Source organism: Leopardus geoffroyi, chromosome B4, assembly GCF_018350155.1.
Source record: "Leopardus geoffroyi isolate Oge1 chromosome B4, O.geoffroyi_Oge1_pat1.0, whole genome shotgun sequence".
NCBI classification, from domain to species: Eukaryota; Metazoa; Chordata; class Mammalia; order Carnivora; family Felidae; genus Leopardus; species Leopardus geoffroyi.
The window spans coordinates 77,292,578-77,310,184 of NC_059341.1; the positions used below are offsets into that span (position 1 = coordinate 77,292,578).

The 17,607-nt window shown below is 40.5% G+C and overlaps 1 protein-coding gene across 8 annotated transcripts in view; it reads right to left on the reverse strand.

The window, feature by feature from the left end:
- RACGAP1 (Rac GTPase activating protein 1) overlaps positions 1–17,448 on the reverse strand; it is a 28,310-nt gene extending 10,862 nt beyond the window's left edge. The window contains exons 1-6 of one of the 8 annotated variants that reach the window (XM_045466227.1): positions 17,307–17,377; positions 11,764–11,828; positions 10,151–10,239; positions 3,035–3,237; positions 1,887–2,023; positions 865–934 (exon numbers count right to left, since the gene is read on the reverse strand). In XM_045466227.1, the coding sequence (XP_045322183.1) occupies positions 865–934; positions 1,887–2,023; positions 3,035–3,237; positions 10,151–10,239; positions 11,764–11,792 (528 nt within the window). In that variant the 5' untranslated portion in view covers positions 11,793–11,828; positions 17,307–17,377. Of the gene's footprint in view, positions 1–864; positions 935–1,886; positions 2,024–3,034; positions 3,238–10,150; positions 10,240–11,763; positions 11,829–17,280 lie in introns of all 8 variants that reach the window. The other 7 variants (XM_045466228.1, XM_045466233.1, XM_045466232.1 and 4 more) reach the window with 7 other exon arrangements.
- Between the last annotated feature and the right edge of the window lie 159 nt (positions 17,449–17,607).

Here is a 17,607-nt window from a genome sequence, read left to right on the forward strand (position 1 = left end):
TTCCTTATTCCAAAAAGGGGTACTTAGTATTAGTACTTATATCTATAAAATGGCAATGATTTCCTCAAACACTGATTTGGGACACAACGCTCCTAGCCCACGTAACAAGTAGCTGTCACTTATTTTGCTATCAGAAAACCAACCACGGATAACCTCCTGATTTATTGATTTGCTAGCTTTCAGCCAGCAAAACAGGAAAGATACACAAAGCAATAAACCACCAGCTTCTGAACATCAAACAAAGACTGAAATCTCAGGAGATGACCTTTTATGCAGAACCACCACCTTAGGTTAAGAAAAAGGTGCTGCCCCACAAAAGCAAGGTAACAAAGAGTTTAGATACATTAACCATTGTTGAGCAAAGCATTACAGAGTGTCTGGAAACTCTGTCAGTCTTCTGGCAAAAGTTCCAGAGCATTGGTTTCTTTCTAATTGTGAAGTTAGTTTTCCTCAAGAATCAAACTAATTCTGAAATAAGGCACAAGTCTATTATTTCCAAGAGCAGAAAATAAACCCTGACTGGGTAGAGTCTTGGTAACTTTTTTTTTTTTTTTTTTTTTATTGCTAGCTGGGGCTTTTTAATAAGCCAAGATATAGTCAATTAGTACAAGTAGTTCACAGATCCACTAAAGAAATTTAACCTCATGCCAAACCCTGAATTCTATATTCTCGCTTCCAGAAACTAAATGTATAAGCCAGTCTCTTACAGCTCGTGTAGACTTTTATCTTAAAATGCTAGCTCAGTATCTGTAACACATCAACTATTAAAACAGTAATAAAGGAACTTCAGAGGACAGGAGATATTCCTAAGGGAGCAGGGGTTGAAAAAAAAAAGACAATTTTCAGAGATCAAATGTTCATTACCAGCGATTCATCAGTCTTGTCAAAGCTGATATCTGATAAAATGGAACCAGATTCGTCAATAGTTGACAATCTAGATGAGGCAAACAATACAGTATTAGAGAAGACTGTGAATACAAAATCCATGAACACCCAGAACGAGTCATAGTGGTCATGTAACACCAGCAATTTCACAGCAGTACTTTCCTATGGAGACAACTACAAGCTCAAAGCCTAGTTGTGGTGGTTGCTTGCTATGGTTTCCGTGGGAGAGCGCAGCTGCACGTGCATGAGTACACACGCAGCAGGCTGCTTTTTCAGCAAAGACTTCACAGCAGCAGTTGAAAGTTACAGTTGGGAGCATGGGTGCTACTCCCTGCGGAATAGGCTACTAAAAATTCACAGGCAGAAGAATGAAGTTTAATCTGATCCTAATTGTGGTTGCTTTCTACAAGAAAGAGTATTACCCAGCATTAGCTTTTGAAGAAATTAAGCCCATATATCTTCTCAATTATAAAGATTCCCCATAAAACAACCAAGCAACAAAATAAATAGCTTTAAGAGTGCTGACCTTTCCCTACGTATTATATTGGGGGTGTTAAATTCAAAGCCTGGTTGAGACTATTTAAATAGTGATGCAGTGGAACCAAAATTATGGTCTGGTCTTGTCTCACAGAAGGCCTTCTAAACCCGAAGAGCTACAAGAGATCTCTGGAGAGTAAACACTGAAAGTATTGCTGAACTGCCACTTTCACCTTTAGGTTTCTTAGCAATGAGTAGGATTAGTTATTGATGTGCAATTTAGTGCCAACATCAAAATTTTACCCAGGGTGAAACCACATCCTAAGGAAAGATCAAAAACAAAACAAGATAAAAGAAATAGGGAGGTCTTTGTGCCTTTATTTCCCACCCACCCTTCCTCCAAAGTCTTTTTCTGCTTTATTCAGCACACATTCCAGAAGCTGTATATTTAAGAGTTCAGATAACAAGAACTTCTGACAGTTGCATTGCTTGTGATCAGATAACAACAGATGCAGTTTCCCCACCTTTTGTTCCCAGCATTGCCGCTAGATGGTTGGCCCCTGTTGAGAAAAGCCAGAGCTGATTTTTGCTCCTCACTTAGTTGAATGCTGCCAGATGTGTCACACATGAGCATCTCTCGAATCAGCTGAATCTGTCTTTCCTGCAGACCAAAGCAGAGTAGAACATCCTAGCTAACCAGGGGAGAAAGCTTCACCTCAAATTTATGGGACAGACAGACCAGAAGACATTAAAATACAGCATTATGCAAATGAGCCTCCAGGAAGTCTGCTACACCAATAGCATATTAATTCACATCAAGCCCAGATTGTGCTTCTGATTTCTGACTGGTAAAATGAACTCCATATAGAATAGTGGGGTTTCTGCTACTAGACTTTTGGGCCAACCTGCTAATCCAAGACAGTATTGCAAAATGAGAGTCCTAAAATAGATTTCACATAGCAAAAACAATTTAGTGTCATTTTATCAGGACAATTATTGGCCTCTTTTATGGATCAAAGCAGCCACCTACCTTTCTAAACGGTGGAACAAAATGCATTAAAATGGATACAAAGCTGTGACGCACTGGAACCAGTCAATTTGAGCTTACTGAGGCATTTAACACTGTACCAAGATGGATTAGTGCTTCCTCGTAAAGGCTTTCCTTTGTACCATGACCCACCCTGGTACATCAAAATGATAGTGTTCCCCGTTAGTCACATTGCTCAACTGGCTGAATACGCCCAGCCCCTGACCCTGAATCAGTAGCGGTAATGAAGGAAAAACCTAAGAGTTGTCTTGCCTGTATCAATAACAAAGTACCAGCTACCGACAAAAGGATGAGGACATTCTGGGTAGCAGAAGAGAGAGCCAACATCTTGTGACAGATCAAGCATACTAGGAATTCCCTAGTTTTCTCTAAATTCTCATTTGAAATGTATTAAGTCAGAGTTTCAAGTGTAAAAGAGAAAAAAAATTTCAATTTCAACCTATGAAGAACAGGATTTCCTACACTGCAATTTCAGCTCCCATCAAGGCCAAGTTGTCATTGGACAGGTTGCTTTTAGTTCTATAATGTGGAAGAAAGGGAGCGTAACCGGCGGGTGGAAACGTTACCAGATGACGCTGCCCCCTCCCCCCACCGCACGGTTCTGGCATAGAGAACAATACACACCAGCTTCTCACAGTCAGCCTCAGCTCGCTGTCTCCGTTTGATCTCGACATCCACCTGATTGCGTGCGTGCTTCAGCTTAACATCCAGCGCACTACGCTCAGTCTCTGCTTTCATCAAAAGATCCTTGTACTTCCCCAGCTCATGGTCTGTTCTCTGCCACTTTTTACGGAAATCTTCAAAGTCCTTTGCCAACTGGATGAATTCTAAGGAAAGGGGGAAACTTCAGTCATTCAAGCACCAAACAGGGTACAATGCTCTAACGAATGAGTCCAAATTTTTAACTAAGGGATCAGCTACACTCTGGGCAAATCTACCTGAAAATAACCAGGAGCAGGTCTGGATATATGTTCATCACCCGACATGTCAGCTTTGTGGAAAGCAATTCCTGTTTCGATAGGCTACTTACTTTGGCTTAGCCAGTGGCATCTGCTATGGAATAAGGAAATCATTAGTCACCTGGCTCCAGATGTAATACCAACACTGAAAGCTCCTGAACAGAAGGCAATCAAAGGGGGATACCTTTGGGGCAGCTGTCACGCACCAGGACAGTTACAGCTATAAAACAAAAACAGCCTCCTTTAGAGTCACGCATTGTTGCGCCAGAGAGACGTTAAATAGCAAATTCAAATATAACTGCTGTAATATGCTCCGGTAGATGTAGATTAATATTATAGATGTCTGGGCCTGCAATTCCATTCAACTATATAATTATACAAATATTGATTTGAAAGTAAAGAGCCAATTTGCTTGTGCTGTTTAACACTGCCCTGAAGGGTATGCAAACATTTATGTGGGAAAGACACAGTAAGAACAGATCATAGTAACTTAGGGTGAGTCACTGATGGCAGAATGTGGACTCTCCTCAAATGTCTGCAGAGAGAGCATCACTTCCAAGGCAGTGCCTCAAAGCAGGATAACCCTGGTGCATTCACACTTGCCACCTGCTATTTGGCAAAGACTATTCAACACCGCCTTCCTATTTTCCAGTTACCTTCAATCTATCTCTAGGCATCACTCCCCACCACAGTCATGGAGGAAGTTCCCAAGGTGTACATCTGCTGCTGGTCAAACTAACCCAGTTTACAGTCAAAACTAGGCCACAGGCACACAAAGCTAGCAGATTCTTGGGTAGTAAGGGCACTTTTCCTATTTGAATTTAACCTAAGAGCACAGAAACATGAATATAGTGCCCTTTTAAAGCAGTTTTAATAATTTGACTAAATTTCATACCTACAAACTAGGATGCCAATTCAATCTAGAAAAAGCAAGTTTTACACATAAGGACACTTCAGTTTATAACAACAGGTTTTAGCAGAACAGGGTATTACGACCTACTTATCTTAGACAATGCAAATATCAAAGATACACACACACACAAATATGTATCTACATATAGCTTTAAATGGTATGCTGGTTTTGTTAACAGTTTAGAACACATTACTCTTTTTTTCCTCCTGAATTTAAAGAAAAAGAGGGGCACCTAGGTGGCTCCATCAGTTAAATATCCAGCTCTTAATTTCAGCTCCGGTCATGATCTCATGGTCCTGTGAGATTGAGCTTCACGTTGGGCTCTGTACACTCTCCCTCTCTCTCTCAAAATAAATAAACATTTAAAAAAATAATAAAAGAAGGGGCACCTGGGTGGCTGAGTCAATTGAGCGTCTTACTTCAGCCTGGGTCATAATCTCACGGTTTGTGGGTTGGAGCCCCACATCAGGCTCTCTACTATCAGCTTGGAGCATCCCCCACTTCAGATCCTGTCTCCCTTTCTGCCCCTCCCCCGCTTGTGCTCTCTCTCACAAAAATGAACATTAAAAAAATAAAGAAAAAGAAAGAAAAAGAAAACAAACAATATTTCCTTTTGCATATTTATTTCAACAATGTAGACTCACAAAACTTTTTTAAAGAGCTCGTTCTTAGCCACATTCACTCTGGCAATTCATCAAGTGGTACGCTTTACGATTTGTGTACTTTTCTGATGTATGTAATAGCACTTCAATATCAAGAAACAAAGAACAAGAAACACACTTTTCAACTATACATCCAAAATCTTTCTAGCTCCACATTGAGGTCAATTAAATATTTCTAAATACAGTGCTGCACACACACTCAAATATTTAGTGAATTGAAAAACAATTTTGAGGAAAGATTTCCATTGGACCTAATTGTGCTGGTTTGTTTGTTCTTTAGGATACTCCCCCTTGGTAAGTCTTGTTAAATTTGAGTTTTAATCCCTATTCATTGTCCAACCAATATTGGACATATATTATAGGCATATATTATATTATTATAGGTCCAACCAAATTGGACAAAAGAACTCAAACCAACTAAAGTATAAGTACATTTCAAGGGAAGACTTCCTATATTAATCGTACAAAGGACTAAATCATTAGTGCAACTTGATTTATGTTAGACCCAAATCAGAACATCTGTGTACCTACGATACTACTTACATACAATTCTGTTATGAATGAACTAAGTTTGCTAGAATGGGTCAAAATGGCATGTTAGGGACATGGGTAGCACTGAGCCACTGGGTGGCTCAGTCAGGTGAGCATCTGACTCTTGATTTTGGCTCAGGGTCGTGGGATCGAGCCCTACACCAGGCTCCACTCAGTGTGGAACCTATTTAAGATTCTTGCTCTTTCTCTCTTTCTCTCCCTCTGCCCCTCTCCCCTGCTCACACCGTCTCTCTAAAATTAAAAAAAAAAGAGGGGGGGAGCACCTGGGTAGCTCAGTCAGTTAAGCATCCAACTGTGGCTCGGGTCAAGATCGCAGAGTTTGTGAGTTCGAGCCCTGCATCGAACTGAGCTGTTAGCACAGAGCCTGGAGCCTGCTTCGGATTCTGTGTCTCCCTCTCTCTCTGTCCCTCCCCTGCTCACACTCTGTCTCTCTCTGTCTCTCAAAAGTAAGTAAACTTAAAAAAAAAAAAAAAAAAAAAGGCACTTTACATCACAGATCAGGAAAAATTTTGATGTTGGAGATCAACAAACATGGAATTTTGGGGACGCCTGGATGGCTCAGTCGGTTAAGTGTCTGACATAGCTCAGGCCATGATCTCACGGTTTGTGAGTTCAAACACCGCATCAGGATCTCTGTAGTCAGCACAGAGCCTGCCTTGGATCCTGTCCGCCCTCTCTCTCTACCCCTCCCTGGCTCACACACATGCTCACTCTCTCTCTAAAAAAGTAACAAACATTTTTTAAAAATGGCATTTTTTGGTCAGTTTGTGAATCACAACGCAAATTAATGTTAGCCCCCATCATGAACTACATGTACAAAAGATTAAATTCAAATTAGCTCCTCTAAAAAGTTATGTATATATTAAACTATGAAATGCATCTATCAGAGAGGCGGTAAGAGAAAGGAGAATTCCTTAAAACAAATTGAGGATTGGGATGATTGGGTGGCTCAGTAGGTTAAGCATCTGATTTTGGCTCAGGTCATGATCTCACGAGTTCAAGCCCCACATTGGGCTCCATGCCTGTGATGCGGAGCCTGCTTGGGATTCTCTCTCTCTCCCCTCTCTGCTCCCCTCTCTCAAAATAAACAAACTTAAAAAAAAATTGAGGATAATCTTTGATTAATTAAACACACACACACACACACACACACACACACACACACACACACACACACACAAACAGAATTTGGTTCATAGTTCAACAAATAGATTAAAACAGTCCCACAGATCTCGTTTTCTCAGCTCACTCCTCCTGGGGCCTTGCACAGGCTCTTCCCTTTGTTTTTCCCCCTACTCTCTGAGCTTCTTAAGGGCAAGGGCCCTGTGTCTCTTTTATTTCCAATGCCTTATAGTGCACAGTAGGCACTTTATTCATTGAACAGATAAATGAAGAATTGCTGCTCAGATCAAATTTATTTATTTATTTGTGAAATGTTTATTTATTTTGAGAGAGAAAGAGAGTGCAAGCAGGGAAGGGGACAGAGAGAGAGGGAGGGAGAGAGAGAATCACAAGCAGGCTCCGCACTGTCAGCGCAGAGCCCAATGCGGGCTCAACCTCAAGAGTCAAACGCTTAACTGACTGAGCCACTGCTTAACTGACTAAGCCACCAAGGAGGTGACCCCAGACCAAATTTAAACTCCAGGCATCCAAGCCCACCTCACCATCTACTCAAACTTACCTCCCACCGTTACACATTACTCTTTCTTGTCCCTGCTCCCAGAACAGACCCATGCTCATTTCTGCCTTCTCTCATGATCAAGCTATGTACTCCAAACAGAATGCCCTACCTACACTCTTCTTTATGTATCCATTCTTCTAGTCCCATCTGTTCCATGAATCCTTTCCTAATCTGTTTGCTCCACATTACTTTTTTCTATACTTCCCAGAAGCATATATTTTAATACTTGTTTCATCTTCTGTTTCATAAGAAACCTGTCTCTGAAACTTAAATACCATAATCTTCTTGAAGACAGGTCATGTCATACACACTGTAATATCACTTAATATATAGCATAGCACAAACCCAGCATTGTGTTAGCACACAACAGGCACCTGATAAATATTAATTATATTTATTCCTAATTTAGACACCAATGACCTCAAAAAATTTCCGGCAGCTCATGATAAAATAAAAATCATGTAGACTAGGGAAAACAAAGATAACAAAATACCTAGGCTATTAAAGTCATTTTATTTGAATATTAACCTTCACTCTGATATTTCAGGAATCTAGGACTTAGCTTTAAAAAAAAAAAAAACAAACTATACAAAAAGGAGAGAGAAGAATGAAGTTACTATGATGAAAGACAAGAATAAGGAGTCTGGATACTTAGTCATAGGAGGAATTCCTAGGATCAAAGAAGAGGACAGACTTAGGTGGTTGCAGAAAGGAGATTCTAAGGGAAACATGGGTAGCTCAGATGGTTAAGCATCCAACTCTTGATTTCATCCGACTCCGTATTGGGCTCTGTGCTGACAGTGCGGAGCCTGCTTGGAACTCTCTCTCTCCCCTCTCCCTACTTGCAAATGTGCGTGTGCCCTCTCTCAAAATAAATAAACATTAAAAAAAAAAAAAGAAAGAAAGAAAGAAAGGAGATTCTAGAGTCTAGAAAACACGAAACCACTCTATTTCCTCAAAAGCCAACGTTCTGAGTTAAGGATCTGGAGAGGGAGGAAAAACATACCTCTATTCTATAACAGTAATCAATGGGAAGATAAAAATGTGTTTATAAAACAAAGATACCTGTAAAAATAAATATCTTTTTTTTTTTTTTTGGCATAATTACTTCCAAAGTATTTTCACAACTGGTATCTCGTTTTATCCCCCAAATGCTCATAGCACTCCCACAAAGAAGATACAGACATTTGAATTCCTATTTTACAGATGGAGAAACAGACACAAAAATAACAGTTAAAAGCCAGCACTAGTTATTGAGATTCTAAACCTCAGATTCCTCCCTCTGCCCTCACATCCTATCAGCTGCCTCCTCCTAGAGATCTTATTACCACAGTCTCTTCTACCCCTTTCCCCTTATTTCCATCTTTACGTCACAAACACCATTCCAGGGGCGACTGGGTGGCTTAGTCAGTTGAGCATCCGGCTTCGGCTCAGGTCATGATCTCACGGTTTGTGAGTTCGAGCCCTGCGTCGGGCTCTGCGCTGACAGCTCAGAGCCTGGAGCCTGCTTCTGATTCTGTGTCTCCCTCTCTCTCTGCTCCTCCCCCACTCGTGCTCTCTCTCTCTCAAAAATAAATAAACATTTAAAAAACAAACAAACAAACAAACGCCATTCCAGTTAGGGCTTCTCCTGCCTCTTTCCTGAGCTATGGCAACTGTGCCCTCATCGGTCTCCCAGCCTCCACCTCTGCTTGGGTAATCTTCCAAAAGTTCCACTGGGATCATTCCATTCCCCTACTCCTACTCCCCTCAAACCCTGCACCCACTTGCCTCCACGTAAATGCCCTCTTTCATCTGTCTGCTGGGATCTCACCCTACATCTAAGGTTCCACTCAAACCCTACTTTTGTCCATGAAGCCACTCAGCCAGTCATCCCTTTTCCTCAACTCAACATGTACTAAAAGCTGTTTTAGGTTTTCACTAAATATTTGAATGAGCCTGAATTTGAAGATTTCTTATTCAATACTCTTCCCCACTAGACTCCAAAGTAATCCATCTTCTGAGATGATATAACCTCAAAGAGAAGCCTAATTAGTATGCCATCATGGTTACTGAGCTGGTATCAGATGATAGAGCTATGGAACAGCTATTAAGAGAGAGAAAATAGAATATTGTCTTAAAAGGCCTGTAAGTGGATAAGAGCTATTAAAAACATCAAATTAAAGAAAATGCTGAATGGCATAAGCAAGACACCATACTAAGCACTGTGAAGATTAAAAAAAAAAAAAAAAAGTTGAAGACACAGTTCTTACATTACTTTTATACCAGTGAGGCTGACTTAAGAGCAACACTTACTAAATTAGGTATTAATGAAAATCTGAAACAGGAGAGGATGGCAACCCAAAGAAAAGCTGATAAAAATAATTCCCTTAGATCACTTTAGTCAGGGCCGTCAGCCCTACCTCCTTTCTCACTAATCTACTTCCCAGCCCACTATTCTATCACCACCTCCTTTTTCTCCCCAGCTCTCTACCCAATTTCAATCCTTTATTACTAAGAATCAAATACACGAAATAGGTGAAAGCAAATGAACAGTCCCATCTTCAAAAAGAAATTATGACATTTTTCTCCTCTTCAATTGAAAATGTTTTACATCACACAGGGGGAAAAAAGCCCAGGATAAAAAATAAAGACAACTACTAAAAAAAAAAAAAACATCCTTGGACCTTCAGATTCTGCCCAGTTCTTGGTATGAAAATGAAATTGGCAGCTAATGCCAACTATTCAATGGAAAGAGAATCTTGATAATGAAAGAACTCTGCGTGAACACATTTAAGAACAACTATCAGAAAAAAGTGACCAGTTAGAATGAGTGTCCATTAAGCTTTGACCATGGATAAGTGACCATCACTTTCTTTTTAGGAAACCCAAATGAAAAACAATTGTAAGACTGGAACACGCTTCAGCTTTGCAGAAAACTCAGATTTGAAATCTGCTTTTCCTCTCCACACAGGCCAACTCAGAATGACTTACGGAGTTCATTTCCTTCACTGAGAATCTCCACCCGGCGTACAAGCTGCTCAAACAGATTCCGCAAATTCAGCATCGTTGTATCCATCTTTCTGCCAAGAAATCAAATATACATTAGGGGTCCTGCCTTCTCCCCCAGACAAAAGATTCAGTAGCAATGCAACAGCCATCAGGGACTAACATCTGGACTCTTCCATTTGTAGCTACCATTATAAGGATCTCAAGCCAACAATTGGTGTTTTGTACAATCTTTATTATAAAAACAAAGCTGGAATGTTTTTAACACTCATTTGAAAATCAGAAAAGCATTTCAGACCTCCGAATATAACACCTCCCTTCCTGCCTACTTCTTTCCCCCCACTCTGCAATCATTCTGGAGCTCTGAGGAAAGCAGTTAGGGACAAGCATGTCAGTTGATTACTAGGTGACCAACTATAAAATGTGGTTCTCAGTCTACTGATTAATATAATGCTTTTGCCACTTTAATCCTTCTGGACTGTGAAGACCTTCAACGTAACTTAAAAGGTTTATTTTTTATTTCACTTTTAGCTAGTACCCCTGTTGCAACTGCCTTTTAAAATGCAGGACATGGTCAGCACATTTCCTACCAACGGCACAGATGACGTCACACGAGTGATTAAGTGAGGAAATCGCCAGCTCAGCAGCACAAGAATTATTTCTGTAATGCAGGGCTCTCTGGACTGTGTGCAGGGACTATGTCTAATAAATTTATACTAAGTATAGGCAAAGGATTATGTTGTACCACGTTCTGGCATGAAGGAGACAATACACCACCTTCACAGTTAGAAGGGCAAAGGAAAAAAATCATTTGCTACTGTATTCTGTATAGCGAATTTCAGGCTTCATATTTCCCCCCCAAAGACCTGCTGATATTACATTAAAAAGGAGTGTTCTTACAGGCAGTTCTGTTCTGAATAGACTTTAACTGGAAACACTTTGAGGAAATAAGATCTTCATTTAACAGTCAAGAAAAAAAAAAAAAGACATCAACTGGATGTCACAAAAATTATCAAGGAAATGAATTAAAAAATAAATTTCATTTGAAAATTGAATGTCCTCAGAAATACCATTAAAGGATTCTTATGTTTCTCCAAATCACCCCTTCTACATTCTAGTACAGGTCCTTATTTAATGCATCTAAATAAAATTTTAAGAACTCTTTTATGAAGGTTTAGTGATTTTACAATGTATATAAGATTGTACTGTAAGCTAGGAGGGTTGAACAGGGTGTAAAAAAAAAAATCCACAAAGGATAAAGGAATAAACATAAAGATATTTTCTATTAAATGTTAATTATTCATTTGTACTCATATGATGATTGTTCTAGTAGCCAAAAAGCTTTCAGTTCAGTTCTAAGCTTAGAGGCAACATATACCTGAATCAGGGCCGGAAACCAAGATTTTCAAATGGCAACGTGTCTGTTCCAAGCTACATAATCACAGCAAGCTGCTAAGCAACCAGACTAACAAATTTATTACCAAAATCTCTCTAAACTAAGAACAAAACTAAAAGAATAGCATTAAAACTGACAGGAAGAGTCTGGAAGTCCTGAAGATGCCCATGACTTAACAATATGACAAAATAGGCATATATACCCAAATGCTACAGGGCAGGAGCAGGGCATTCGGTAGCTTATTCAAATGATGATTTCCTTTGGCCCCTGTAAAAGTGGGAAGAGACTGATCAGTTTTAACGTAGGGCATTGATTTCCGTCATCTCAGCACTTATCTATCTATTCTGAGACCTTAAGACCGTGAATTCGGTACATAGGAAAACTATCTGCCCAAGAACGCAGAAAAGGAAAATTTCACAATGCAACTAGAGTATTAAAAACTGGTTTAAAAAAAAAAAAATCAGAAGGTTTGATGTTTTAAATGACAATACAATAACCTGATCCTTTCTTCCCTTTAAAAGAAATCCTCACATTTTCTCAGGTTCCTCTAGCCCACTATTCTTGCCTATGTTCTATATGAATACCACTCACTAGAGTGAGTGAGGGTTGTGGAGGTACTCTCTTGAAAACACAACCCGATTCCTAAAAAGACTAAAGACACAAACAACCTACTGGGGACATCTCCTGATCACAGTAAGTGTTACCTCCTACAACTACCTGGACCTACATTATTCTCCACACATGCTGCCTGGTACCCAGGAGATCACTGTTTAACTGAACTCCCAGTGCTCTGCTATAAAACAAAGAGGTAACCCTTAACTGCCAGACTGTCAGAGTCTCCAGATTTAGAGTTTTATGAAGAACTTATGAATTGTTTTCTGTTCTTCCCTCTCAACACCAGACATTCCCTAAAATTCAATCCTCCAGTCTCTAGAACTTCTCAAGCTATCCCATGTTAGTCACTATAGCTCTCCAGATGATCACCTGCTCCTGAACACAGCCTCTCTCCTAACTCCGGTTCTGTAACTCTCAATTTGCTTGGGATGCCCTGGAGGTGTAGCCTGATTCTGAGACTTTGTTCTATCCTTCCCCCCATACATATTATTAGCAACTACTCTATCCACTCAACTACCCTACCGACTCCCAATTTTGATTTCCTTATTTTTATCATTCACTCAGTTCCAAACCCCAGAATCACCCTTGTTACTCCCCTCTAACATCTGTGGACTCTTCTCTCATGTGTTTTATACCCATCCCCTCATCACTGGCAGGCCATCATCACTCATTTCAACTGACCTATCCCCCACTGCTGTGTGTTGGCATTCAGACACACACACACACACACACACACCCCTTGCGCTCTAATTTAACTTTACCATGTTTTGGGGCACCTGAGTGGCTCAGCTGGTTAAGCATCATTTGAGCCCCATGTTGGGCTCTGAGTGGACAGCTCAGAGCCTGGAGCCTGCTTCAGGTTCTGTGTTGTCCTCTCTCTCTCTCTGCCCCTCCCCCATTCACACTTGGTCTCTCTCTCTCTAAGAAAAACAAAAAACTTTACCATGTTTCTACCCTATGTCCTGGGTAGACTGTACATGTGAGAAGAAACCTTACCTTTGGCACTACTGTACTACACACACACTCAATATTTAAAAATAAATATTTGATAAGGGCACCTGGCTGTATTAGTCGGTAGAGTTGTGACTCTTGGATCTCGAGATTATGAGTATGAGCCCCACATTGGGCATAGAGTTCAATCAATCAATTAATATTTGCTAAATGAAAATCAGAGAACACACACACACACCCTTGATTCTACTGTCAAAAGAATTTCCATTCTACCTCAACATCAATGTGTAATATAGATGAAAACTGAAAAAACGGTTTAAAAAAGGGGTTGTTTGTACAGAAGCCCTGGGATCAAGTTTTAGTTCTTCTATTTACTAGTATTACCTTGGGTAAGTCAAATTCTGAGATTCATCTATAATTGGGAACAGTAATAGTGCCCCATTTACCTCACAAAATATCACCAATTCATGCAGGTAGAAGTTTTATAGTGTATAAACTGAACCTTACTATTAAAATATAGGATATTAGGGGCGCCTGGGTGGCTCAGTTGGTTAGGCGTCCGACTTCGGCTCAGGTCATGATCTCACGGTGAGTTCGAGCCCCGCGTCGGGCTCTGTGCTGACAGCTCAGAGCCTGGAGCCCATTTCAGATTCTGTGTCTCCCTCTCTCTCTGCCCCTCCCCTGTTCATGCTCTGTCTCTCTCTGTCTCAAAAATAAATAAACATTAAAAAAAATTTTTTTTTTTAAATAAAATATAGGATATTAGAAGGGTGCCTGGGTGACTCAGTCAGTTAAGCATCCCAGTCTGGATTTCGGCTCAAGTCATGATCTCAAGGTTTGTGAGTTCAAGCCCCATGTATGGCTCTGCCCTGACAGCACAGAACCTGCTTGGGATGCTCTCTCTCTCCCTCACTCCCTCCCTCTGCCCCTCCCCTGCTCACACTCACTCTCTTTTAAAATAAATACATGAACTTAAAATAAAATAAGATATACAGTATTATAGTGAGTATGACATTTTTTGGTTTTTTGTTTTGGTCTGATAGTTGTCATTTATATCCTACCACAGTGATTACCAAATCATAGCTGGAACCCAGACCAAGAAGAATGGAGAAGATAGCAAAAATCTGACCAGGTCTAGGCTCTTTAGCAAGCTGTTTTACATGAGGCTTGTAGCATATGAGAATAGTTTTTCCTCTAACACAGGTTTACTTAGGGTAATCCAAAAACAGCACTAGCAAAATATAATCCTTCTCTTTATATGCTAGGGGACTATGTATTTTTATTAACGTTCTATAGAAGTGACACTCAGGAGTTATTTATAGATGACAAAAATATCTTTCTGCATCAGTACTAACTCTGATATCTCAGCCAAATTGTAACTCAAAAAGCTAAAATTCACTCATCCTATTCAATGTCAATTAAAAATGGTCTTAATTTTCCTGCCGGGTCACATTTTCACCCACATGAATACTCCTTTATTTCTCTCCCTTTATTATTTAGCTCCATAGCTAGGAGATACACTAATGTGAAAGGAAACAAAAACAAAGTCATATTGTACTACATTGCTTTGCAGCTGTAAAACAGCTGTCACTTTTCACTACAGAGGCAGCTGCCTTTTGGGAAAGCTGAAATGATCCCTGTGTGTAGCAAGGAAATCAGTTTGTGGAGCACTTTAAACAAAAAGGTGCTAGAGAATCTCAGCTGTTATTGATGAGAAGCCCCAGAGGTGGAGAAGTCACTATGTTACAGATTCCCAATCTGTGAGTATCCCTAAGGGAGCAATTTCACATCACCAGAAAAGAGTCTCAGCTTGATGTGATTGCTTTGAGTCCCCAATTTAATTTCAATCACCCAGCCAAGAGACAGACATCGTCCTTCAGAATAACAGACTATTATAGATCCTAACTGCAGAGTATCCTGGGAAAAGTCTCTATCCTCTTCTTCCTCCTAGAAACGACATTATTAAGAGACCTATACATCACATTTTAGATGCATCAAGGGTGTTAAATATTGTAAGACAAAGCAATAGAAGGTTGTCTGAGTTTTCCAGGAAAGAGTTTTAATGAAAAACATCTCAGGAACATTACTAAACCTGGAAATTCTCAAGAATTCAGCAATACAGGTTCTCCCCTGCCAAAGAAAACCATTCCCTAAGACAGTCTCAATACTGTAAGATTCTTTCATATGAAAGCATTTCGGAGCAATTCCTCTTCCCAAATGTCCAGCTTCTGCTTCACTATATCAGAAGCCTCTACACAACTGCCAGGCAGAAGGAATATCTTGAAACCAAATGTTCTTAAGAGCAAATCAATTGCAGAAAGAGTAAACAGAATGTTCTCAGTCCAACATGAATGAAGACTAAAATAAAGAGATGAGTTGAATTATTTTAGAAAATTATTACCAGTTTAAGATACTAAGTTTTCTTTTTTTTTTTTTTTTCTGATTCCGTAGATTCTTCCCATTCTGCAGTTTCATTCTTCAAGGTCTAGTGTAAGTCTTACCAATTTCACTAAAGCATTCCCTAACAATTTCAGTCCAAAATTGTCTGTTTATTATCTCTAACACTCATTTGGCAGATATAAAACACTGCATCATACTGTAAATTTTCTAAGTTCAAAACAATGTTTTTTTAATAATGAAACTAAAACCTCATCACCCTAAACAATTACAAGCATCTCCTTATCTAATCTTTGTTCATTATATACTCATATTTCATAATATTGCAATCATAGATTGATAGAATTTTGTGTTTTGCTCTCCTCTTTCATGTTTCCATTAAGTTACAAAAAGTTGATTAACAATTATTTAACCATTCTCTTCTTTGGGTATTCATGTAATTTCCAGTTTTTCTGTTACATCTACCTATAATCCCTTGCATGGTTACACCCTCACCTCCTGCAGGGATTTATTCAAATGCCATTTTCTCAGTGAGGTCTTTACTAACTACCCAATTTTCAACTGTAACCTATCCCTCCAACACCTCTGCTTTGTTTTCCTCCAAAGCACTTATCTCCATCTAACATATGTATATATTAACTTATTTGTTTGTCTCCCCAGTAGTTTAAGTTCAAAGAAGGCACAGATTTTTGTCTGTTTTGTTCATTGCTGAGTCCCTGGTGCCCAGAATAGTGCCTGACAGTTGGCAAATAACTAATATATATTCACTGAATGAATGAACATTGCTGTGAACATTTTTTTTTTTCAGGTGGCTGTATTCCTTAGAATAGTTTCCAAGGCTGGGATGACTATATCGCAGGGTAAAAAACCTCTTATAGCTCTTGATAAATATTGCCAAAATATCTTCTAAAAGGGCTATACTAATGTAAAGTATAGTGTAGAGGCCTACTAGATTCACCACAGTTTATCTTTTTAAGTTCTATCGCCCCATATAAAATGCAAGCTCCTTTAAGACTAAATAAGATTGTCTTGTACTTATATTATAAACTGAATAAATACGTGAATGATTAAGCTATAGGAAAAGCGCCTTCTCAACACTTTCACGAAGTCGAAAAGCTCACCCCACACGCTCAAGAGAAGGATAAGGACACTTCCTTTAAAAAAGGAAAAAAAAAAAAAAAAAAAAAAAAGGCTTATCTTCTCACCCACCCCGCGTCGCTAAACACTCCTTCTGCCTACGAACGAGTTCCAGCGAAGAGAAATGTACGTGAAATTGCAAAAGTAAGGCCTCCTTGTTCCTAATTAGGATAGGACGGGCAAGATGTCATTGCCTCCGCCCACCTACCTAGATAACACGCAGCCCACAAGGAAGAGGGGCTCCGCTTCAAACCACCCCAGCCTCTCAAATACCAGGGCTTCCTCCCTTCCAAAAGCCCATGCTCCTCCGAAGAGAATGGGAGTATTACCCCACCCACTCCCAAACTCTGTATTTAAGTGAAAGTCACTTCTTTGGGGGGTGGTTCCTGCCTAGTTCAAGCCATCGCCCCAAAAAGACGTCCCCGGCTTTCCGCAAAACACAGCGGCGAGAAAGAAACCCTCCACTCAGCCACCGCCCCTTCGGGCCACTGCCTCCCCCGGCCGGTGGAGACCCTCAGAGGAGGGGCCGTAAGTGCCGGCCTTCTCCCCCACCCCCGCGGTGGCCATGGCTCACCACCCCAGACGCTCTCCTACCACAAACCCAGAGAGTCAGACGCACTTGCTCTCGCAGCCCCTAGCGCCCACCTGGCCGGTTCCGCCTGGCCCCCGCCTGGGCCGCCTTCCACTTCCCTCCGCACCTTATCCAACGGCAGAGCAGCAACGCGCCTCCGGCTCGGGTTTGAAATCCCGCACCAACCAATCACAGAGAAATTTATTCCTCTACGCTGCGACGCACGCCTCAGCGCCACGGGGTGGGGGAGGGGCCAGGACTGAGCATGCGCATGTTGCCAGGACGCCGCCAAAGGCAGCCATTTTTACTAAGGTCAACAGGGGGCGGGGGCGTTGATTGGTTTTAGGGATTTTTTTTTTTCCTCCGGAGTCGATT